Source organism: Dermacentor andersoni, chromosome 3 (genome assembly GCF_023375885.2).
Source record: "Dermacentor andersoni chromosome 3, qqDerAnde1_hic_scaffold, whole genome shotgun sequence".
Classification (NCBI taxonomy): Eukaryota; Metazoa; Arthropoda; class Arachnida; order Ixodida; family Ixodidae; genus Dermacentor; species Dermacentor andersoni.
The window spans coordinates 107,890,275-107,910,246 of record NC_092816.1 but is presented as its reverse complement, the minus strand read 5'-3'; the positions used below and the strand labels follow the sequence as shown (position 1 = coordinate 107,910,246).

Genomic DNA, 19,972 nt, shown 5'->3' with positions numbered 1-19,972 from the left:
CATATTGAGCGAACACAAATTCCAGAAGATTCAAGCCAATGCAAAAATGAACCTTCAGGGGCTGGTCACACGGAACTTGACTATCACGTATGTTATGACGGCGACACACTTTGTGGCTTACAGAAAGAAGGTGGAGTACAATACATGCATTTCATTGGCAGTACGAGAAGTAAGCACCCACAGAAATTTAAACTGGCTACATGCATCTGCATGAGCAGCAAGTACCCTACAATTGTTCTCGTTGTTTGAACTACATTTCGAATAAGGGAGCACATGTGTAAAGCGATTGCAAGCGAATATAACCTGCTTGTCTTCATACTTTGCGTCATATTCATATATACAGAAAAGCACGGCGAGTATTAGGACACTATTTTGACTCAACAGCAACGCAAGGAGCCCATAATTCACAAAAAGAAAAATAAGCCTAATAGTACTCTCCATCGCCAAGGGGATTACCAGTTCGCACTTTATTAGCATTAACTACTTTTATTACTGGTATTATTACATACATTTCGGCCGGCAAAACAAATAACATTCCACCTCGCCTATAATACAGGTGCTCAAATACTTGCACATACCGAAGCTGTGCCTAAAGCAAGGAAATGGAGCGTATGGTACCGTCTACACTCCAGAATTTTCATAAAATAGAGAGTTTCAACCTTCTTTAGCACGATATCTTAGCTATGGTGCATCAAAACGCAACAACAAATTAAGTGCGTGCATGTTTTTTCCGTTATTGCCCTTTAAATTTGATAAAACATCACGTCTTTCTTTCTTTACTTTAGCCTTGGCGGTATGTGTCGACAAAAAATGCACAAAATGCATAGCCCAACAGACACTTATTCGAGCTGTCCAGTACAAGTATTTCACCAACAGCATGCAGATTGGTTGCCGTTATGACAAACGGGTCGAGCAACACTGCTCCTATCCCACTCCACTGAGGCTTGCACATACCTGGTTTACTCATGCAAAGGGAATACTTGCTCAGAAAATAAAGTGAAATACTTGTGCTTACCCGCTATCATTATGAAACCTGAAAAACTTCGCAGAACTGGAATTCCCGGCGTTAGAACACCGCAGAGCCGCGCAACGCATGTGATGCGCCGCTTGAGCTATCTTCGTCTAATGCTTGGTTGAATTGGTTCCCTGCGTCTTCCGTCTGTTGCACGCCTGATTGAGCTTCTCTGTCTGATCCTTTCCATCTTCGTACTTGGAACGACAACCGAAGCAGATGACCAAGCGCGATCCGACTTTTGATATCGCTGAACGAGTGGCAAGGGTGAGCGCAGGTGAGCTCGACGGGCGCACGAAGACAACCACTTACCGCGCTTCGTCCGATTTGAAATTCAGAAAGAGAGGAATAAAAAAATAAGTTCGGATATCCAGCAAGCGCTTGGAGCACGCACGTTCTTTGAAACGGAAACTAGCATTTGCATTCCGGACGTTGGCGAAGCTTCCATAGAAGCCCATGCGTTCAAAACATGGCGGTTCATTGGCGGTTCATGGGACTAAGCGCCATCTGCACGAGGAGGGGACACTTGCGGCGGAAGAAAAAAACAATTTGACGCCTTATCCGTTCAAACAGACGTGACGCAATTATGTTCTCAAAGGCACGAAGTTTGTTTTGTTTGCCTGCCATTAGAGCTGTATATTCAAGTGCACCGCAATTCGTCTTAATAGACGTTGCGAGATTTCAGCGCGGAAAGCGATGCAAGAAACGTTCAGCCGTACGGGTGTCGAAGTCGCCCCCCATGGACCAAACATACTTTCTTTAGAAGCCGACGAAAGTATTATGTGTAGAGTTCTGGCTCTATTGTCGGTCATCAAGCCCGTTAGCCTGCGCAGTCGCATGAAAACAACTAAAGTACGCAATTATCTGGCATTCGTAACTCGCTACTTTTGACTGAACAGGCTGAGAAACGATGACGCTATCCGAGCCACCAAATTCAGACAAACGCCGAGAAGCAAAACAGCACAACGTGTGAGGGGAGCGTATTGTAACAAGTGAGCTTTACGAGCGCACATTTCTGCACACATCCAGAGCTGCATTGCAGTGCAAGTGATAGCGACGACGATGGGCGCTTAAAAAAGGTATTTGTTGATAATCACAAAATAAAATAAAGTTGTAATTTCTTTGCTGGTCAGGCATATATAGAATTCATTATGAATTTTATTTTCGTTTAATTATTGTAACTTTTTCTCGCTTTAATTAAGAATACATTATTTCTTTACCAATGTTTGTTCCCTCCAAACATTGTGGTGCTTCAGTAGCTGCTCCCATAACCACTATTGCTAATGTGGGTGACAATTTGTCCGGAACCGCTTTTCGCCCGAAGCTTCGCGACCTATTCATAGAGAAAGGAATCTGACCTATTTGGACCGACCGTGTTCAAACGGTGACGCAGATGGAAATGGTCATGACAATTTGAAACTAGGCAAGAGATGGCACGTGGCACGTCTTCGTGACAAGGGAAAGCCTGCACTGACGAGGCACCCGAGAATGCGCACGCCAGAACAGGAAGCAGCACGTTGATGATGAGATAGACGACTATCTGCATGGCGGGAGCAAGTCGGTTAGCGAACTGCAGTAACGTACGGTCACCGGGCCCATCTATTAAGCTTTTGAGTCGAAATTTCAAAAGTTCCAAGTCCTATTTTGTCTGGGCAGATATTTTCTGGCTCCTTTCGGGACCTCTGTATTTGAAGCACATCAATGCAGCGGCTATTATTTTGGCACGTAATGCATCATTCCTGATACACAACTTTTCCAGGTCACGCAAGGACTATTCAATGGGATGCTTCCTGCTTGCTTAGACTTGCACTCTTTCCGCACTGCTAAGTTCGAAGTTATCGGTCACCAGGTTCCATGGTGCCAGACATATCTTGACTGATAAGTATAACGTATGGCGCACTCGTTACCCGCGAGGAGGGTGCTCCATCATTTCCATTCCTAGGCACACCTCCTCGCAAACGCGTATGTTTCAACATTGACGCGACTGTGCGCGAGATAGATCCCTAAGCCTTTACTGCGGAAACACTTCAGGCCTGCGTAGTACGCATCAGCTATGCTGCCTCCGTGCTTGCGCAATCGCCGCAATACTATGTTAGTGAAGCTGTGTGTATCTGCCTTGGTGGCAACGGCGCTATGTGCAGCACAAGAACAACTTCCGGGAGACATTTGCAGGAAACCGCCTTGTAAGTACTTCAGTAGGCGAAATATTTTATAGCAAACGGCGGCATGCACTCAAGTAAATAAGAGTACCCTTGTCATCACTAAATAACTGCTTCCTGCATGTGAAAGACTATGCTGCCCATGCCTGAAGACGAACATCGAATATTTAAAGGAAGTTCAAGGTCATACAAGGAGCAATGTCTCGAATACTGCAGCTTCTATACTAGCCAATATGCTCACTTCCGTGACTGAAAATAAGGCATAGTCGACGCTTTACGCCCATATATCATGAAGATAGGCATGACTTGGAATCAGGAACACCGCACTGCTGGTTAAAGGACAAACTGCAGTAGCTGACTCATGTCCAAGACTTGGTTGGTTGGGCACTAAGAGGGGGCAGTGGGGTTGAGGCACAGCGTGGGTTTGTGCGCAGCATCAAAAATATAGGAAAGTTGGGAGCAGACATGGACGAAGAGGACCGTTTCTAAGAGGTGTTTATTTCGACGAAGGCAGAATACACGCATGGGTTTTAGAATTTGCTGCAACTAAGATAAGGTCAGCGCAATGGCCGCCTAAACAACGCGCCCTATTATTCCCGTGCAATGTAACCGTCTGAAAAACCAGCTTTTTTTCCACTTTTCTTTTGGATCAGAAAGCATTTACGATGCACTCGCACAATCAGTTTTGTATCTTTCAATGCTTTGAATTTCAGACGCTTGCGCATTTTTTTAAATTGTCTGTCCTCATTCCTAAACTGGACGATCCTTTCACCTAGCAAAGCACAAATGTAACAATATGCTTCAACGTGACTGTTCGTACTAAAGGCAGCCTATCGTCCCGCCCTTTGTCAGACGGCCCTATATATGCTGACTCACCGGAAATAATGCAATAGGCCGCGTTTTGCACAAATATTCTGGCGTTTCCCTACGCTCTTACTTTTATAATACAGTTTCTTTTTCGCGCGTCTAAAAATACTGAGCATTTTTAATTACATAGTTTGGTGTGTGTAACGTCCTGGAATCGCACAATAAATTATGAGAGACAGCGCAGTGGAGAGCGCCGTAACAATTTGGCTACATGGGTTCTTTTCTCTAAGGTGTGCAAAAATCGCCGTACGTGAGCATTTTCGTATTCGTCTCCCATCTGAATGCCGCCATCGTAGCCAGCATCAGACTCGAGATTCAAATGTGCAACGCCGCAGGCATTGAGATTACGCGCTGGTTACAGCATTTTTTTTTTTTGTAGCACAGAACAGCGGCTTGTACATCAACCCACTTCCCAACTTCCTTTCATGTTCCGCTATGCGGCGTGCGTACCCAAAAGTTTCCTTATCTAGAGGATGGTAACAGATTGCAACTCTGAAAAGCTTCAAGAACCGACAGTGAGAGAGACAGAGATGAATTTTGTTACAGATGGATATTTATGTGAGTTGTCGGTGCTGGAATGCCACAAGTCTTGCGAATATGTCTAATCAGCTTGAAGACATTCTTTTGCTTCACAACCCTCATATACTTGCCGTAGCTGAAACGTGGCTTACACCTAATATTAATGATTACGAAATTATACCGCCTTCCCACAAGATAAGACGCGATCGCGAAGGATGAGGAGGGGGCGTGGCTATAACAACAAAAAATGAAGTACAATGTGTCTAGCTTGAGGGCATTCGAAACCATGAAAGTGTCTGGTGTAAAATCAATTACAAAAATATTTCTACCTTGTTTGGCGTGGTTTACCGGCCACCAAAAAGCAATGTGTCATACCTGGAAGCACTGGCCGCTTACCTAGTGCGCATGCTCACTGGCGATTTCAACTTGCCAGGCATAGACTGGAATGTACTCGCGATATCTTGGGGCCCGATGATGCTGACAATGCACGCCTACTTCTCTATTCTTCATTTTTTCATGACTTGAAACAAATAGTCACTATTCCGACTCACACCACTGCAACTGAGCAATCGATTCGTGACCTTGATTTTCTGAAAAATTTTCCTGAAGATTACTCAATTATTACTTCCGATGGTATCTGGGACCACAAAATTGTTCAAGTTATTCTAAAAATCAATAGCACAAACCAGTCCTTATACTACGTTAAAGATATCGCACAAGTAGAACGAATTCAGCGCCTCGCTGCCCGATTTATTGTATCTGACTATCGGTCTTCTTCATCTGTTACTGACATGTTGCAGCGACTGAATCTGGAACCCCTCCGTGTCCGCTTAAAGATTGCGAGACTAAAAATGCTTTATTTGATATATCAGAACAAAATCGGTCTCCCGCGCGAAACTTATCTTTCCCGCTCACAACACAGGCCTTCTAAAATTAATCACTCGAATGTTATCCGCCCGTACTTTGCGAGGACGAAAATGTTTCAGAAGTCTTTTTTTTTTCGCTCACAATTGAAGAGTGGAATTGTCTGCCAGCCTCTGTTGTTGATTGTGCAAATGTAGATTTCTTTGGGAAATCTTTGTCATTGCACTTGATGTAACCCTCTCCTGCTAGGGCAGCATTGCTGCCTGCAGTATTTTGAAATAAATAATAATTATTCTGCAGAACTCCGCCAAGTGGAGAGAAGTAATTAAAGGAAAACGAGACATCCACCCAGTATGAACACTTTTTCTAGCTTACTACTCTTTAATTTATCGCAAATAATTTCATGTGTAGCGAGGACCTGAAATTGTTCCAACACATGACCTTATGAAAGTGCGAGCTTTTGTCTTAATGAAAGTTGCGCCTGTATTAGGATAAAATATGGAAACTCTATGTAACCTGTCATATACGTATACTATGTAACATTTCCTGAATTAGCGCTCACTTGCGAGTACCTAAAATTCTGGTTGAAATTAAGAGAAAATGTCGCTAAGCAATCATACAATGCCTACGATGTGCATAGGAAAATTATAGTATGTTTATTAGAGCAACAGAATGGGCGCAAGCAGCAGCGCGAAGCCAGACTTGAAGCGTTAAGGGTGGCTAGACGGCAGCGAAATCGAAGGAGAAGCATATAACGCGTTAACAGTTGGCTTCTGAAAAAAATTTGAATTTATTTGTACGTTCGTGAAAAACGGCTACGCCCAGGCCTACACCTTGTGCAATGAATTGTGGTCGTCTTAAAATTTACTGTTATCCATAAATATTCGCTTAAAGTGGGAAATCATCGATTCATAGAGTTAATCAAGTACATCTTGCTCAGGTGATAATGTGGGGGAATCCGAAGATTTTTTTTGTCCATTGAATCGTCAGCTTACCCTTTTGATACGAGCCGTGTTTGGTTGCGTGGTCCTCTATTGAAGACCGAAACGGGAAAGCACTAAATTATTGTGCAGGTTAAACTGGAGGGTGTAAATGCCAAGCAAAGCATAAATTAGGATTCGAGTGCAGATTTCCCTTTCTTTAGAACTGTTACCAAAATCTGCTACCGTCTTTCATTTCTTCATGCGTCATATGCAATGTTTCCAGTAAATTACATAGTTTCTTTTTGTTGAGTATGCGCGGGCTATTTAAATCAAGTTAATTGCCCTGCAGCTTCGGCAGACATGATTGCAGTGCTGAGGCCGGTGTCCGAAATGGCCATCGACTGCTTGGCGGACGTTGTGCTGCAGTACAAATTGGGTTCGACGTTTGTGATCAGCGTAAGTGAAACGCCGCAAGTCTATGTATTTTATGGAGGCTACAATTTTGTTATCGAATGTTAAAACGAGCGGCCTAGTGGAACCTTTGAGCTGCTGTTCTGGTGGCGTTCTAAAAAAAATCGTGCGAAATTTATTTTACATTACCTTTCGTTTGATGGACCTTTGATGTGCTGGCTAAATAGCGCGATTTGCAGTGCGCTCCATACTATAAACTTTTCGTCATAATAACACGACATACTGGGTCCTCACGGCGCGGCCAAAAGCGCAAGAGCTGCTTAGGCGTAGTTCGACATTCTTTTATAACTACGAGTTTATATATAACACAACATTCTTAACGGGGTAATAATATCTAAGCCAGCAAAATGTGTGAAAACAATAAAGCCGCAGTTTCGCCTGAAAAGCGAATAATTCATGGCGATAGCAAAGCATCCGGCAATTATATTGTCGCGTATACCCTGCTGAAGTATACACGCTGAATGGGGAGTGTGTGTGTGTGTGTGGGGGGGGGGGGGGGGGGGGTTGTACTTCACGAAACGTAACCGTTGACGCGCGATGCCGAGACGAACCTCGTTCTCTTCTTCTTCTTCAGTCCCCTTGCTGTGCCACACCATGTGGCAATATGAATCAATGTACGTAGTTTTACAAGCCTTATAAATTGCAATAAACGTTCGCTTACTAATTAAATTAGCAAGGACAGTGTAATGCGCGCAGAGGCAAACCCGAACTGATCCCGTTCGATAACCACAAACACTTGTCACAACGGTGGCGTGAACGAGAGCATCGACCTCGGCAAACGAGCGCTTCACGCTTCCTCTCGCTTCATGGCGCATCCGCCACTTCGGATTACACGGCCTCCAGCCCCTATTAAGCGGGAACACAGCGCACGTGACGCGACCAGCCGTCTTGGCTCGCCCTGTCTTTGCACCCAGCGCAGAATACCTCCTAGAAATTACGCTTGGACCGCGTATGCGGTCAACCACGTGGATAATCATGCGCAGCCATGGTCATTCGTGAGGAGAAGGCACACGTGGACACTTAGGGCTAATGGGTCCTGTACCTCGCGGTAGACTAAAAGAGCAACAAGGAAACTGGGGTGATGGGTGCATTCCAGAGTGTCAAAGGCAGAAAGAAAGATCGGGTCAACCAAGTGTCGATGTAATTGCGCATGAAATACGACACGACTACGATATAAAATGAATGCACAATGGACACTAAAAAGAGATAGAAAGGATAGAATAGAGATATAATGATCATTTGGTCATAGAATCCTTGGAACCGCCATGTAGGTGGACCTGTCTTCTTTAGCGTCGTCGCTTGGTTGACAATCTTTTACGAGCAAGCCCGACCAGTACAAGGTATATTGTAGCTGCCTATCGAATCGATTAAAGCAGTACACGAAAGAACCAGGAGTATTGTGTGGGAGTGAGCATTGGAATGATCATTTAAGGAACGCGGGGGATACGCCGGTATTTAGAAGTCTTTGCAATTCACCGAAGCGTTATTCGACACCAATTTTGTTAACAAAACTTGGGTACGCAGCATGGCAACACAGTAATCGCGCAAACTTCACGGATGATGTCCTCATTTTTCCATTACATCACATTTTATTCAGGTTCTTGAAGCCATATGCAGACACCACGCACTCTGTGTACAAGAGTACACAACAAATCAGGTAAGCACGGCACAACCCTTCCTAAGTATTTGGCGCTATGCTCGCAGTGATTCTCGATAACGCCGGTTTACTTGCCGTTTTGACGTTACGAATATCTTCAGCATAGATTTTACTCGTTGTTATCTAGCCCTGGATTGAATTTTTAAAACCAGGAACCGTTACTGAAGGCGTGCTGCCCATTACAGCAGCGCAAATGGCGTATTTAATTTCGGAATCGATATAACCGCCCAACGAGCATTTTCAATAATTTATCAGGTTATGCGAGCGTATGCGCATACCCAGATGTCGGGTTTAACACTCACAAATTAGGGGAATTAGAGTAGCGTTCGCACGCTCCAACAAGACAGGGTGCACTGGAGCATATAAAAGGCCACTGATCAGAAAAGTTGCTCAGTCGTATTAATAAATTGCCCTCCTACAGCACCACGAAAACCACTCGTGCTGTGGGAACATGCTTGGTAAACCAGAAAGACGCAAAAACGAAAGACGTACGGGTGGCGACGCCACCTTAACGTATCGGCACTAGCACGGCGTGAGGTCATCCGTTTGGACGGCGTCTTTCGGGTCTAGTTAATTTTTTATCGGCAACGACGGACTTCATTGCAATAAAACAAAAGGCGCAGTTTCACCCCAAAGGCGAAGGATCAATCGCGATGGCAAATGAGTGGACAGCTATACGAAGTAAGGATAGTAGTTTTATCTGCAGTATAAATAAGCTCGTAAACATTCGCTTACTCACTAAATTAACAAGCATGGTGTCAGACGCGCACAGGCAAACAGAAACACGTCTCACTCGATGAGAGCGGACACCTACTGTCAAAGTGCTGGCGCGATGAAGAGCGGCAGCAGCCAGCAAGCGAATTGACCTTCGTGCTGCATCTCGCTTCAGCGCTAACCAAGCGGCCGGAACACAGCGCTCACGAAACTATGAGCTTCCGGCGTACCTGACTCTGTACTCATCGCAGATCGCTTTCAAGGTAGGGCCCGCGCCATATTCAGCAGTGGCCAGAGTAGAACCCCCCTTTCCTCCCCTCCCCCGGTGCCTTGCGAGCGACGGAAGACGGCAGGCTTCCTCCGCGCTTTGCTCCATTGCGCGCGCGAGATTAGCCGCCATCGTCTGCTCACTCTCGCGAGCTTTAATTCGCACATACACCATACGGCACGCGGCGACGATGTTATCGTCCTTGGACTTAATACGGAACACACCGGCGATGCCTACTGCAGAAATACGCCTGGAGTGTTTATATAATCGCTACCGCAATAAAAAGCAAAATACTGAGCTTAGCTACTATTAATGACGTTTACTGAATCACAACGTCCCAAACACAAATAAAAGAAATATTACTTTGAAATCTGTGATGTCACTCTGACGAACTGGCGCCAGTATTTCGATGCGAAATAAAAGAAATGGAGCCGTGAGAGATCACCATACCACTGCAGTATAACCAAAGCTTCCTTTTCTTTTTTGAATGGAGTCACCGCAGACGACGTCTACTTTGGCTTTATTGAGAGCTAAATAGGGCAACAGATATCCACAAATGTGATAATAGGCTAAATTCACTGTAATATGTTCCATCAGTGCAAAATTTAATAATAATAATAATAATGTTTATTTCCCATCAAGAAAGATGGAGGAGGCTGCAGATAAAAGCTGCACGATGAAATGGCAACTTGACAGGGGCCCGCAGCCCCCTCTACAGGGCGGAAGTAAAAAGGTTACAGAAAGGAACATCGAAAACATACATAGGCACCGAAATGGACACTGGGAATGAACACAAAAATCATGCAATGGGAAAGGCTAGATACCTTATACATAGTGTTGCCGTATTGCAGCATTGGTTATTTTCAAAAAGTCAGTGGTACTTTTGTTGTAATTATTCAGGAGAGTGCGCAGGGTGAAGGACAGTTTTCTGTAGAGTAGTTAGCCCGAGGGTTTATAACATTTAATTTTTCTTTGTGCCGGGTAATGTGTATGGAAATATCATCACTAAAAGAGAATAAGTCGCGTAGAAACGTTGTATTTTCAAATACTTCGCGTTTGAAGGCTAATGTTACCTTACAGTCGTAAAGATTTTTTACTGGTATAATATTTGTTTGTTGAAAAAGAACTGTGTGTATGGCTGTTATATGGTAAGTCATAAAGCAGTCTGACAATTTCATTTTGGACGAAAAATGTTTCTGAAAGTTAGTTTGAGTAGTTGTGCCCCAAACCAATAAACAATGAGCAAAACCTGAACAAGGTGAATGCAGGAGCCAACGTTTCGACAAGTGGACTTGTCTTCTTCAAGGCAACGTACGCTTTCCTCGCCACGGTATAGACCGTTTCATCGGGCGAGGAGGAAAGGGCGCGCGGAGAGCCTTTCCTCCTCTCTGGCTTGGGCGACCGGCGCGGCGCTGCTTGAAAGTATTGCTGTCGCGTGCTGCGGAACGATTTCGGGATGTTTTAGATCTTACTTTGTGAAATTTACGCCATGTTCGTTGATACAAGGTCGTCAGGGAAGCCTTTCGGTGCATCGGTAACTACTGTAGGCAGAAATATGTCTTGGGGGCGCAAAAATGTGACACGCATAATCAGCCGCGGTGTACGAGCATTATCAGTCGCGGTGCGTGTATGTGTTGTTTACTATTTTGCTTATATCGATTTTAATTCAACAAAGAAAACCGGCGTCTCTGTATTACCAACATTAAATGGTAAATCAGCTCACTGTCTGATGGATTGGCGTAGGCAGTAAAACATAATACAGAGCGCATGCTCGTGCACGGCCAACCTAAGGCAACCACGAAACATCTGAGCGGCAGGCGCTATCAAATATTTTTGATACACTGGCATCGTTCTCACGCATTTCAAGTCTAGTATGCTTGAAATTACCATATGTCTACGCTAGCCTTGCTGCATGAGGCCCATGGCGCTGCTCAACACAGCTACCACCGCGGTTGGTGAGCCAGCACGATACACATATAAGCTGTGTGCTTCGGCATTGCCTTTTTGGCCTGTATACAGCCATAATATATGAGAGGGTTCGCATAAAAAGAATGCGATGGCTATTTTTGAGCGCAAAATTTCGCTAATACGTGTGAGTGCGTCGTAGAGAACTGAACGAACACAACCGAAAAAAGAAAAAATCGGTTATCATCCTCTTTCTCTAAAAAGCAAGAGAAAACGGGCTAACGCCGCACAACGTTTGTAAATATATAACCGCTGATGCCGTATGCTTCGACCATGCGCTATACAGAACAAATATATCTGTAATCCAGCACCTACGTTGCTTAGGACGCTCGCGCAGTTCGTAAACGGTCGCTTTGCTGGACAAGCTTAATTCAGACTGTAAGGTATGCTGCTATTACTAGCCAAAACTATTTTATTAACGGGTGGAAACCTCATCTATCCAACCAAGTAGTCACGCAATGTAACTGCAGTGAACAGTTAGAACGCTTGTCAAACAGCACAGCTCCTATCGTAGCAGAACAGTACCCATGCTGTTACGATCGTCGCGTATGTTTTATGGCTCCTAAACCGCAGCTTAGAAATAGAGGATAATACTGCAATAAGGTCACATTACTGATTGGAACATTTAGAAATACACAATTGATCTCCGAGGCTGATTGTAGGCTCAAATATGCGAGCACCCCCCCATCGCGCTGCGTGTTCCGTACACCTCAACGCCAGCAGAAATTCCGGCCATGACGCCTTAAACCACTCCAGTACGCCTCACAGAACCATTTACCACGTAGAAGACGCACGTCATACTAAATAGACCACACGACCGCGAAAACAAACGCCAGAACCTACCGCCGAGCGTATACCTGCCATGCAAAAGACCGCTTTCACCCAAGCCAGTATGGCGCTGCTCATAGGCGGCGCCACTGCGTTCACAATATGGCGGCGCCTACGAAAAAACGGTCTATATATAGGTGGGGTTCTTCTAAAGGGGAGAGGGTATGAGGCGCGAGGGTGCGGTAAGGAGGGAAGGTGTGTTAGCGTGTCGAATTGAGAGTAAAGGAATGCTGTGCACAAGGTCAAAGCCAGGGCCACCCCTAACCCCCCACTCCGGTCTGTCAACCCACGCGTGTTAGCCGGCGTGTCAAGGGCGTATGACACGCCGACTGAAAGAAAAAATAAAAGGGAGAGGAATGAAAAGGAAAAAAAAGGGGAGGGGAGGGAGGATAGGCCAAGAAATCCAACTAAGTGTTGTTGCCTATGGCTTTAAGTTTAGCATAGCGAATAGATTCTAAAGCTCCCTTTGAAACGTTTATGCCTATTGGTTGCAATGTCTTGAACTTATGGATAAGGTGTGATTCTCTGTATTTTCTTTCTCGCTCAGAACGGAAATTTGACTGTAACATGTAGAGTTTAAATTCACCAAAGTTATGACCTGGTTGGTTGAAATGCTCGGCGACGGCTTTGGGAAGCTTTTTAGCTGTGTTCCCGCGGTGTCCGTTTAATATGACGTTCATAGATTGTCCTGTTTCCCCGATATATTGTTTCTTGCAGAAAGAACATTCAAGCATATAAGTCACATACGAAATTGTACAAGTGAAGCTAGATTTGCCTTCATGTGTTCAACTTCAACTATTTGCGGTGCTTTTAATTTTAATGTCACTTTTAAGGTGCCTGCAGGTTTAGCACCTAGGGCGAGAACATGCTTTTATTACGGGGGAATGCTGTTGTCTGACTCTTGCATGCACTAACATGTCTTTAAAGTTACTGTTTCGGCGATAGGTAACCCTAGGTACATCCGGGAACGCTTTTCGCAGACGCTCGTTACTTCATAATATTGGGTGGTATTTTCTGAGGACGTTGTTTATGTTTGGGAGTGCATTAAAATATTTTGTTATAAAGGCCGGCGGTCTGTCAGATTCTAGTGTGGGCTGTCTCTTCACCAATTCCGACTCTCTCTCCAATCTTGACGCGGCATCATAAGCTCTATCGAGAGCAACTTGGGGATAGTTCCTTTCTGCCAGCGTTGTTTTAAGGTCATTTAGGTGGTGGATATAATCGTTGTCTTCGCTGCAGATTCTTCTTATACGTTTCGCTTGTCCGACAAAAATTTCTTGCTTGCAATGTCGCGGGTGATGACTGTTGTAGTCTAAATATTGCTGGCTATCTGTAGGCTTCCGGTAAAGTGTCGTTCTCAGTTTTTTGTTTTCGATGTAGACCGTCGTGTCCAGGAAGTTGATCTGACTAGGAGAGTGGTGAGCAGTAAATTTAATACTCGGGTGAAAGCGATTGAAAATTTCAGCCTCTTTCACCCATGAATGAATGAATGAATGAATGAATGAATGAATGAATGAATGAATGAATGAATGAAATGAGTCATTGATCAATCCATGACTAACCACAACCTTTTATTACTTCCATTATTTTGTCTGCGTGGGTCATAGACCCAAGCGCTCAAGAAAGCTGCGGAGATGTGCCTCGTGGAACGTGCCATTGAAACGATGGTGAGTTATGTGGGAAATCAAATTGATACCTAAGAGTGAATTCAACCATTCGCACGGAGCAGAAACATGGATCCTCGATGAGGTGTTTGGATCATGCCTGGTTTTGGATATCGAAATCCACCGAAGGCAAACCAAATTCTCAGTCGGGGATCAATGCGAAAGTTGTGACGCGCACCACGAATGTAATTTGCTCCGGTGATTTTCGCTTTCTGTGATCGACGTATAATGAGGACTATTATTGTTTCTGTTGCCGCCTGTTTGTTCGCGTTCCGCATCCATACAGTCTAATTCTCGCCGCTAAAGCCTAACTTCAAATTGGCAGCGAATGCGGCCGCTTTGCAAAAAAGCACATTGTTACGCGCGGATCTCACATACAATACTAGGACACACATACATAGACATTGGCAGCCCATGTTGCCCGTGACCATGATAACGTTATGGACAGAGCTCATTGTGTGAGTTCGGGAATGAAGCTGGCTTTACCTGAAAATTATTATAACTTTTGCTGGTCTTTACGGCTGCTTATTCTTTAACTGCCTCGTTCTGCTTAGGCAACTCAGTTATCCTCCAAATAAAAGTTCATCCTGTCGCTGTGTTTAATAATGATACCATCAGCTCTCCATTTTTGAGATGTCAGATTTTTTTGTTCAGATTGGCATGTAGACGAGCATACATCGAAATTTCTCCTCTACTGTTCTATAAGTTTTCATTCGTTAATATAAGTGAGTGAGTGAAGTGAAAGTGATAAGTCTATTTCCTCGTCAATTCTATCCGTAGCTATGTGATCATTCAGTCAGGAAAATGCTTCCCAATCTGTGTTCATTTCTTCGGAGGGCGACAACTATAAGCTTCATAATGGGTTAAATGTGGCGGGAAAGCGGTATGGAACTTCGCGGCTTCCCGCTGTGTTCCACTTTGTGCGTGACGCCGCTCACGATCAGCAGTGATGGGCGCTGCTTTCTCCACCGTCGCTAGAGTCTGACGGCGTGTGACCCCGTTGCGTGCAGCTATCGGGTCAACTTTCTGTTCCTACGCTGTGTATGGGGTGCTTCTCGTGCCAACGGCTGCGTTGTTAGCGCGGTGATGAAGCAGCAGCGCTGAATATTTTCCCATATCGCTGTTCAGGTGGCGCCGCCTGGGTCACATAGCCAAGACGTTGACTCAGTGTGACGCGTGCGTAGCGCGGACCTTCCAAAAGCGGTGGAATAAAAAGCAGTCGAAGCAATAACCACATAGCAGTATTGGTTGAAATAAAAGAAGGAACAAATTGATAGAACCCTACTTCTTACAGGCGCGAGTAACTGTACAATAAAGGGATAAATGTTTTATTGGAAACCTGAATGCTGGGGTATAGGCTACCATAGATGCATAAATAATGATTAGCTAAAGAATGCTGGGGGACTATTTGTTGCCGACCCGTTCCGAAGGGAATGCCGACAAACATCATCATCATCTACTGTATTTGTTCCGTCGTGCACGTTGTAGTCAATATTGGAATATCCACATCATCGTACAACTATCGCTCGAACGTCATGGCAGCGCAAACTGACGCAAAACACTGTTTTTGGAAGGTCTTGCACCTTCAACTGAGTAATGTTGCGAACCGGTATCTTTTGCAAACCGCAGGTTGGACTCCGTTTCGATTAGTGCTTTATTGCTCAACGTTTTCATTGCTTTGTCCATGACGGAGAACATCGTAAGCAACCACGTTAGAGTTGTGTCCGCGGTAAAACCGCGTCGCATATATTATGAGTTGTGCCGGAGTAGCGCTAACGTACCCTGCGCACAATGACAATGCGTCTTGCCAGCTTAACGACAACGCGAACCGTGCTAGCCTGACTTTATTTCTGCCTTCTTTGGCACTTTAGTGTTGTGCGACTGATCTTGCGCGCTTGTGAAATGACTGGTTTGTTCAGACAGTCGGATCTGTATTGCCATTTACTGTGTCGTTGAAAACAAAGAACAAAACTTGCATTCGAGAAATTGGGCATGACTTGTCCCATGTAGGGTCTGGACTGGTAAAACGTTCATTTCTGTTTTTCGCCGCCTCGGCGTGTACGAAGCGAAAGCTTCGACAGCGACGCAGTCACCAGGCTGTTGATGGTGCGTGTTGAAAGAATGCTGTGATTTACACTAGAACGTCTGGTATACTTTGGTATGCTGTGTGACACCAGGCACACGGGAATGAACATATGATCATAATCACATCCTAATTAGGAGAAAGCTTCATTTCGACATGAACTTCCATTCCCATATTAGGATGCTTGTGAAACGGATAAATACTGTATACAACTACTAAACTGACTTGAACAAAAACTTGTTGCAATTAAAAAGAAAAATCTAAATTATACTTGCTGCAGCGAGCATTTAGGTTCTTAACCTCTTTTTAAAAGATTTCTAAGATTCGACAACTCAGTATACAAAAGCAAACATAGCAGCTCTGTAAACCGCATCTGCTAAACAAATTAGAGTGAATAAATGTTATGTATGAGTTTACATCTGATGTGAAATGGTTATAATGTCTACGAGAGTATTGAAAAAAAAATTCGGAGCACCCATTAGTGATATAACATGAGTTGCTATAACACGTCAATTTTGCCCGCTTTATGTACATGTCTCAAGAAGTGCAGGTGATAACATTGTGGTATGATTTCGTTCATTGCCGAATAGCAGAGTTGTAGGCTTGATATATAAAGAAGCATGATGGCGCGTCGGGCTAATGGGTGAAGTTCATGCGGAACAGATCTCGAAGCGTAGCGGCACACGCACAAAAGGTTACAGAAAATCAGACAGAACAGCCGCTTCACTAACAACTGAATAACTTATTGAACACAAAGACTGCATGGTAGTTATGTGATTTCATGCGCAGGCGCAGCAGTGCATAGACGCTGGTTCAATGAACAGGACGACCTGTGACAGAAAATGACCAAAAGCATTTCGCCTACCTTGATAATTAGTGATAATTATCATTTCACTGCGTTTGTACTTTGGCATTGTAAGACGTTCTGTCGCGGGTGGTTCCGTTGATTTAACTTACATATATGCTCTGTTACGCGTGCGCATGAACTTGTGTAACAACGTATATAGTGTTTCTGTTCAATAAACATTTTCAGCTGTGAGCGAGGCGCTGTCCGGTCTGCCTTTCTCTAGCGATTTGTATGTGTGTGCCGGTGCACTTCAAGATCTGTTCAACTTGACTTTGTGAGTTTTCCTTTTATTTTGCAATTTTCAAGAACTTAGAAAAGAACAGATGACGTAAATTTAAAATTGTCTTACTACTGTCAACGTATTGTAGTCTTTTCTTTCCAATTTAGGCTACCTTATGAAATTAAGTGTAGTGAGTGGAGAGCAAAACGATTTCTTGGTTCCCTAATTTTTGGTAAGGAACTCCGGAAGTGAAGCTTCAAAAAAATAAACTTGAGCTTTAAGCGATGCCGCCAAGATGGGTCCGTGTGCAGAAGTACTCGCCAAACACTGGAAGCAAGCTTTAATGCCAGTTCAGTTCCGAGAATAGATGCTTTTACGGTTCATGTGCTGCGGTTTTTTGTGCAGAGAACTGAGGCCTAGCACAGAACAGTGACCTGTGGCCCACGTTGCATAGTGCCTTGCTGCTATGTATGCAGTGCCAGGTTTTGCTGTGGATAAAAAAAACATATATTTTTTATTTGCCGCTAAGTAGGGAAAACAATTATGCTAGTTACGCGTCTTTCGTGCTGGGACAATTCCACACGCACGCAGGGCTATCATTTATGTTAACGTGTTTTCACTACGCGAACTGTGTTCGTGAGCATAGCGCCGTTCAGTAAGGTGAATCTCTTCATAAATTCATAATCGATAATCTCAATACTAGCGCTCGCTTTGTCTGACAGTGCAAAAAAAAAAAAAAACTACGTGTTTCGTTTCAGCCTTGTGTTGTGGAGCAACTGGCCATTCCCTTACACGACGCAAAGAAGATGAACGCCGCGCTCCATTGGCTGTACGAGTCTGCTTATAGCAAGCTTACGTCACAGTGAGCACGGAGCCAGATGCCTGATAGTATTATCGGGGATCCCGTGGCCACCACGTTCTAAACTGAAGAACTCCAAAACATTAAAGTGGCAGAGAAGATGTAAAAAAAAAAAGAGTGGACGTGCGAATAAACCGGCGAGTTTCATGTTTCCATGAATAAGTCGTTTCGCCTTATGCAGTAGTGATTGTTCATCGCCGGATTATCACTGGTCTCGAGTTACCAGGCAGGTTTTGCAGATTTGTCGCTTACGTGCCGTTCCTCTCAGATTTCACGCTCTGATGCAGTGCAGGGAAACTGAGCGCGCGTTGACGAGACGCAAGATACACGCGCCCTCGACGTGGCTCCGAAACGGACAAAGCATCCAAGTGGATCCACCCTCGTGCACCGCTCATTCGGCTTTCCAGCCGAGCGAGGGAGGCCAAGCTTCTAGGTGCCGCTCTCAGCATGAACGTTGTGCGCGCATGCGCGCCAGTGTATTCGTTAAGCTGCTGTATGTAAATCACTAGGATATACTGCTGTGAGCGGAGCGGACCGTAAGAGGCTCAGCCACCGCTCTCTATTCATCGGCGCAATACGCGACTATTGTATTCGAAGGTATTGGCAAGGCCGCTCGATGAAAACCTAGTTTTGTAAGCTCGTCACCGGTTCTGTAGCAAACATTCTTGTCTGCTCAGATTGCGCGTATGATCGCGGACAGTGATGTACGTTTTCAATTGAACGCCAGCACGAGCGATCACTCTGGAATGTAAAGTGCGAGTCACGCATGAATATAGGAGATGAACTTGACCTATAAGGCGTGTTCACTTCAGACCCGACGATCAACAATCGGGTCCATTGCTATCGTTGAGATTTGTAATTTGAAACCGATTGGTTAAATTTGGAGACTCTACGTGCCAAAATCACGATCCGATTATGAGGCACACCGTGCAGTGGGCGATTCCGGGGTGTGTTAAGCTAAGTTCGGCCGGGAAGGTCCGGTGACCACATTTAATATTGATCAAAAATGTATAATATACTGCCTCGAAAGAAAGAAAGAAAGAAGGAAGGAAAGAGAGAAGGAAGGAAAGGTACTCTTCCTCGCCGCTCCACAAAACTTTTTAATGCACCTGATTAATAAAGAACATTTCTGCACTGAACAGCGATATAGATGCGCCACGTATGCAGGCACTACCTCCCTTCTTTTGATAAAAACGCTTCCATAATCTCTCTGGTTTATGCGTTCTTTCTTCCTAGCAGCTTGGTAAGATGAAATTGCGCGTGACAGTTCGAGGCAGCGCAATGCAAGGGCAAATTGGCCATTCATTATTTTTGCCAGTCGGCATATCCTCCCATGCGCGGTCGTTTACGCAGAGTCCCGTCTGCGGGATTTTCAGCAAGTTAGCAGGATCACATGTACGAATCCCACAACGCAGCGTATATACAGCTTTTCAAGCCTTTTCTATATCGGCTGGTGCGTTCATCGCGCGAAATGCGTGAAAATATCCGTGCAAGTTTTTCAGGTGCCGAAAACACCACGCTTGCACTGCGAACGGAAATAACTCCCAAGTGGGAGTATATTGTTTGTCATCAAGCTCCGTATGCTCCGTATGATTATGCTCCGTATGATTGGAGTAGAATTTGTACCCCGTGCGAGGGGGTGGCGAAATTTTTGCGTTGAACCGTGGGAGAATATTTTTCTGTTTTTTCGCTTTTTTACTTTGTACTGGACGAAGTTTTTTCGAGGTGCAATGGGAGTATAAAAAGAGGTATCGCGTCAGTTTGAGTGAGGTTCTTTTATATGCCGAGGTTACTGGTCAAATTTCGAAATATACACACAAGAGCAATTAAATTATATTCAAAGAGACAAGTCAATGAAAGCACATAAATGATGACATACATAAACATACGAGAAACGCCAATGCAGAACTTTGAAAGACTTCCAACGTACACGCGACCCACAAGACGGCACGCTGCCAGATTTTATCGGAAGGGGGGGGGGGGGGGGGAGCTACACCACTGGAAAAGCTGGCGCCGCCATCGGCATGGCATGGCATGAGGGATCACGTGGAC

The 19,972-nt window shown here is 44.7% G+C and overlaps 1 protein-coding gene across 1 annotated transcript; it reads left to right on the top strand.

Annotated features, from left to right (window-relative positions):
- The first annotated feature begins 3,037 nt into the window (after positions 1 to 3,037).
- LOC129386378 (uncharacterized) lies at positions 3,038 to 18,361 on the top strand. Its single transcript, XM_055074231.2, has 5 exons — positions 3,038 to 3,195; positions 6,694 to 6,800; positions 8,413 to 8,472; positions 13,855 to 13,914; positions 17,820 to 18,361. The coding sequence occupies exons 1-5, from the start codon at positions 3,066 to 3,068 to the stop codon at positions 17,925 to 17,927; spliced, it is 465 nt and encodes a 154-aa protein (XP_054930206.2). The 5' UTR covers positions 3,038 to 3,065; the 3' UTR covers positions 17,928 to 18,361.
- Positions 18,362 to 19,972: the final 1,611 nt, after the last annotated feature.

Excerpts from the sequence above, each read along its gene's own strand:
- LOC129386378 (XM_055074231.2), top strand. The coding sequence starts at position 3,066 with ATGCTGCCTCCGTGCTTGCGCAATCGCCGCAATACTATGTTAGTGAAG. Across the intron at positions 6,801-8,412 it reads GTTCGACGTTTGTGATCAGC|GTTCTTGAAGCCATATGCAG; the intron begins GTAAGTGAAACG and ends CATTTTATTCAG. Across the intron at positions 13,915-17,819 it reads AACGTGCCATTGAAACGATG|CCTTGTGTTGTGGAGCAACT; the intron begins GTGAGTTATGTG and ends GTTTCGTTTCAG.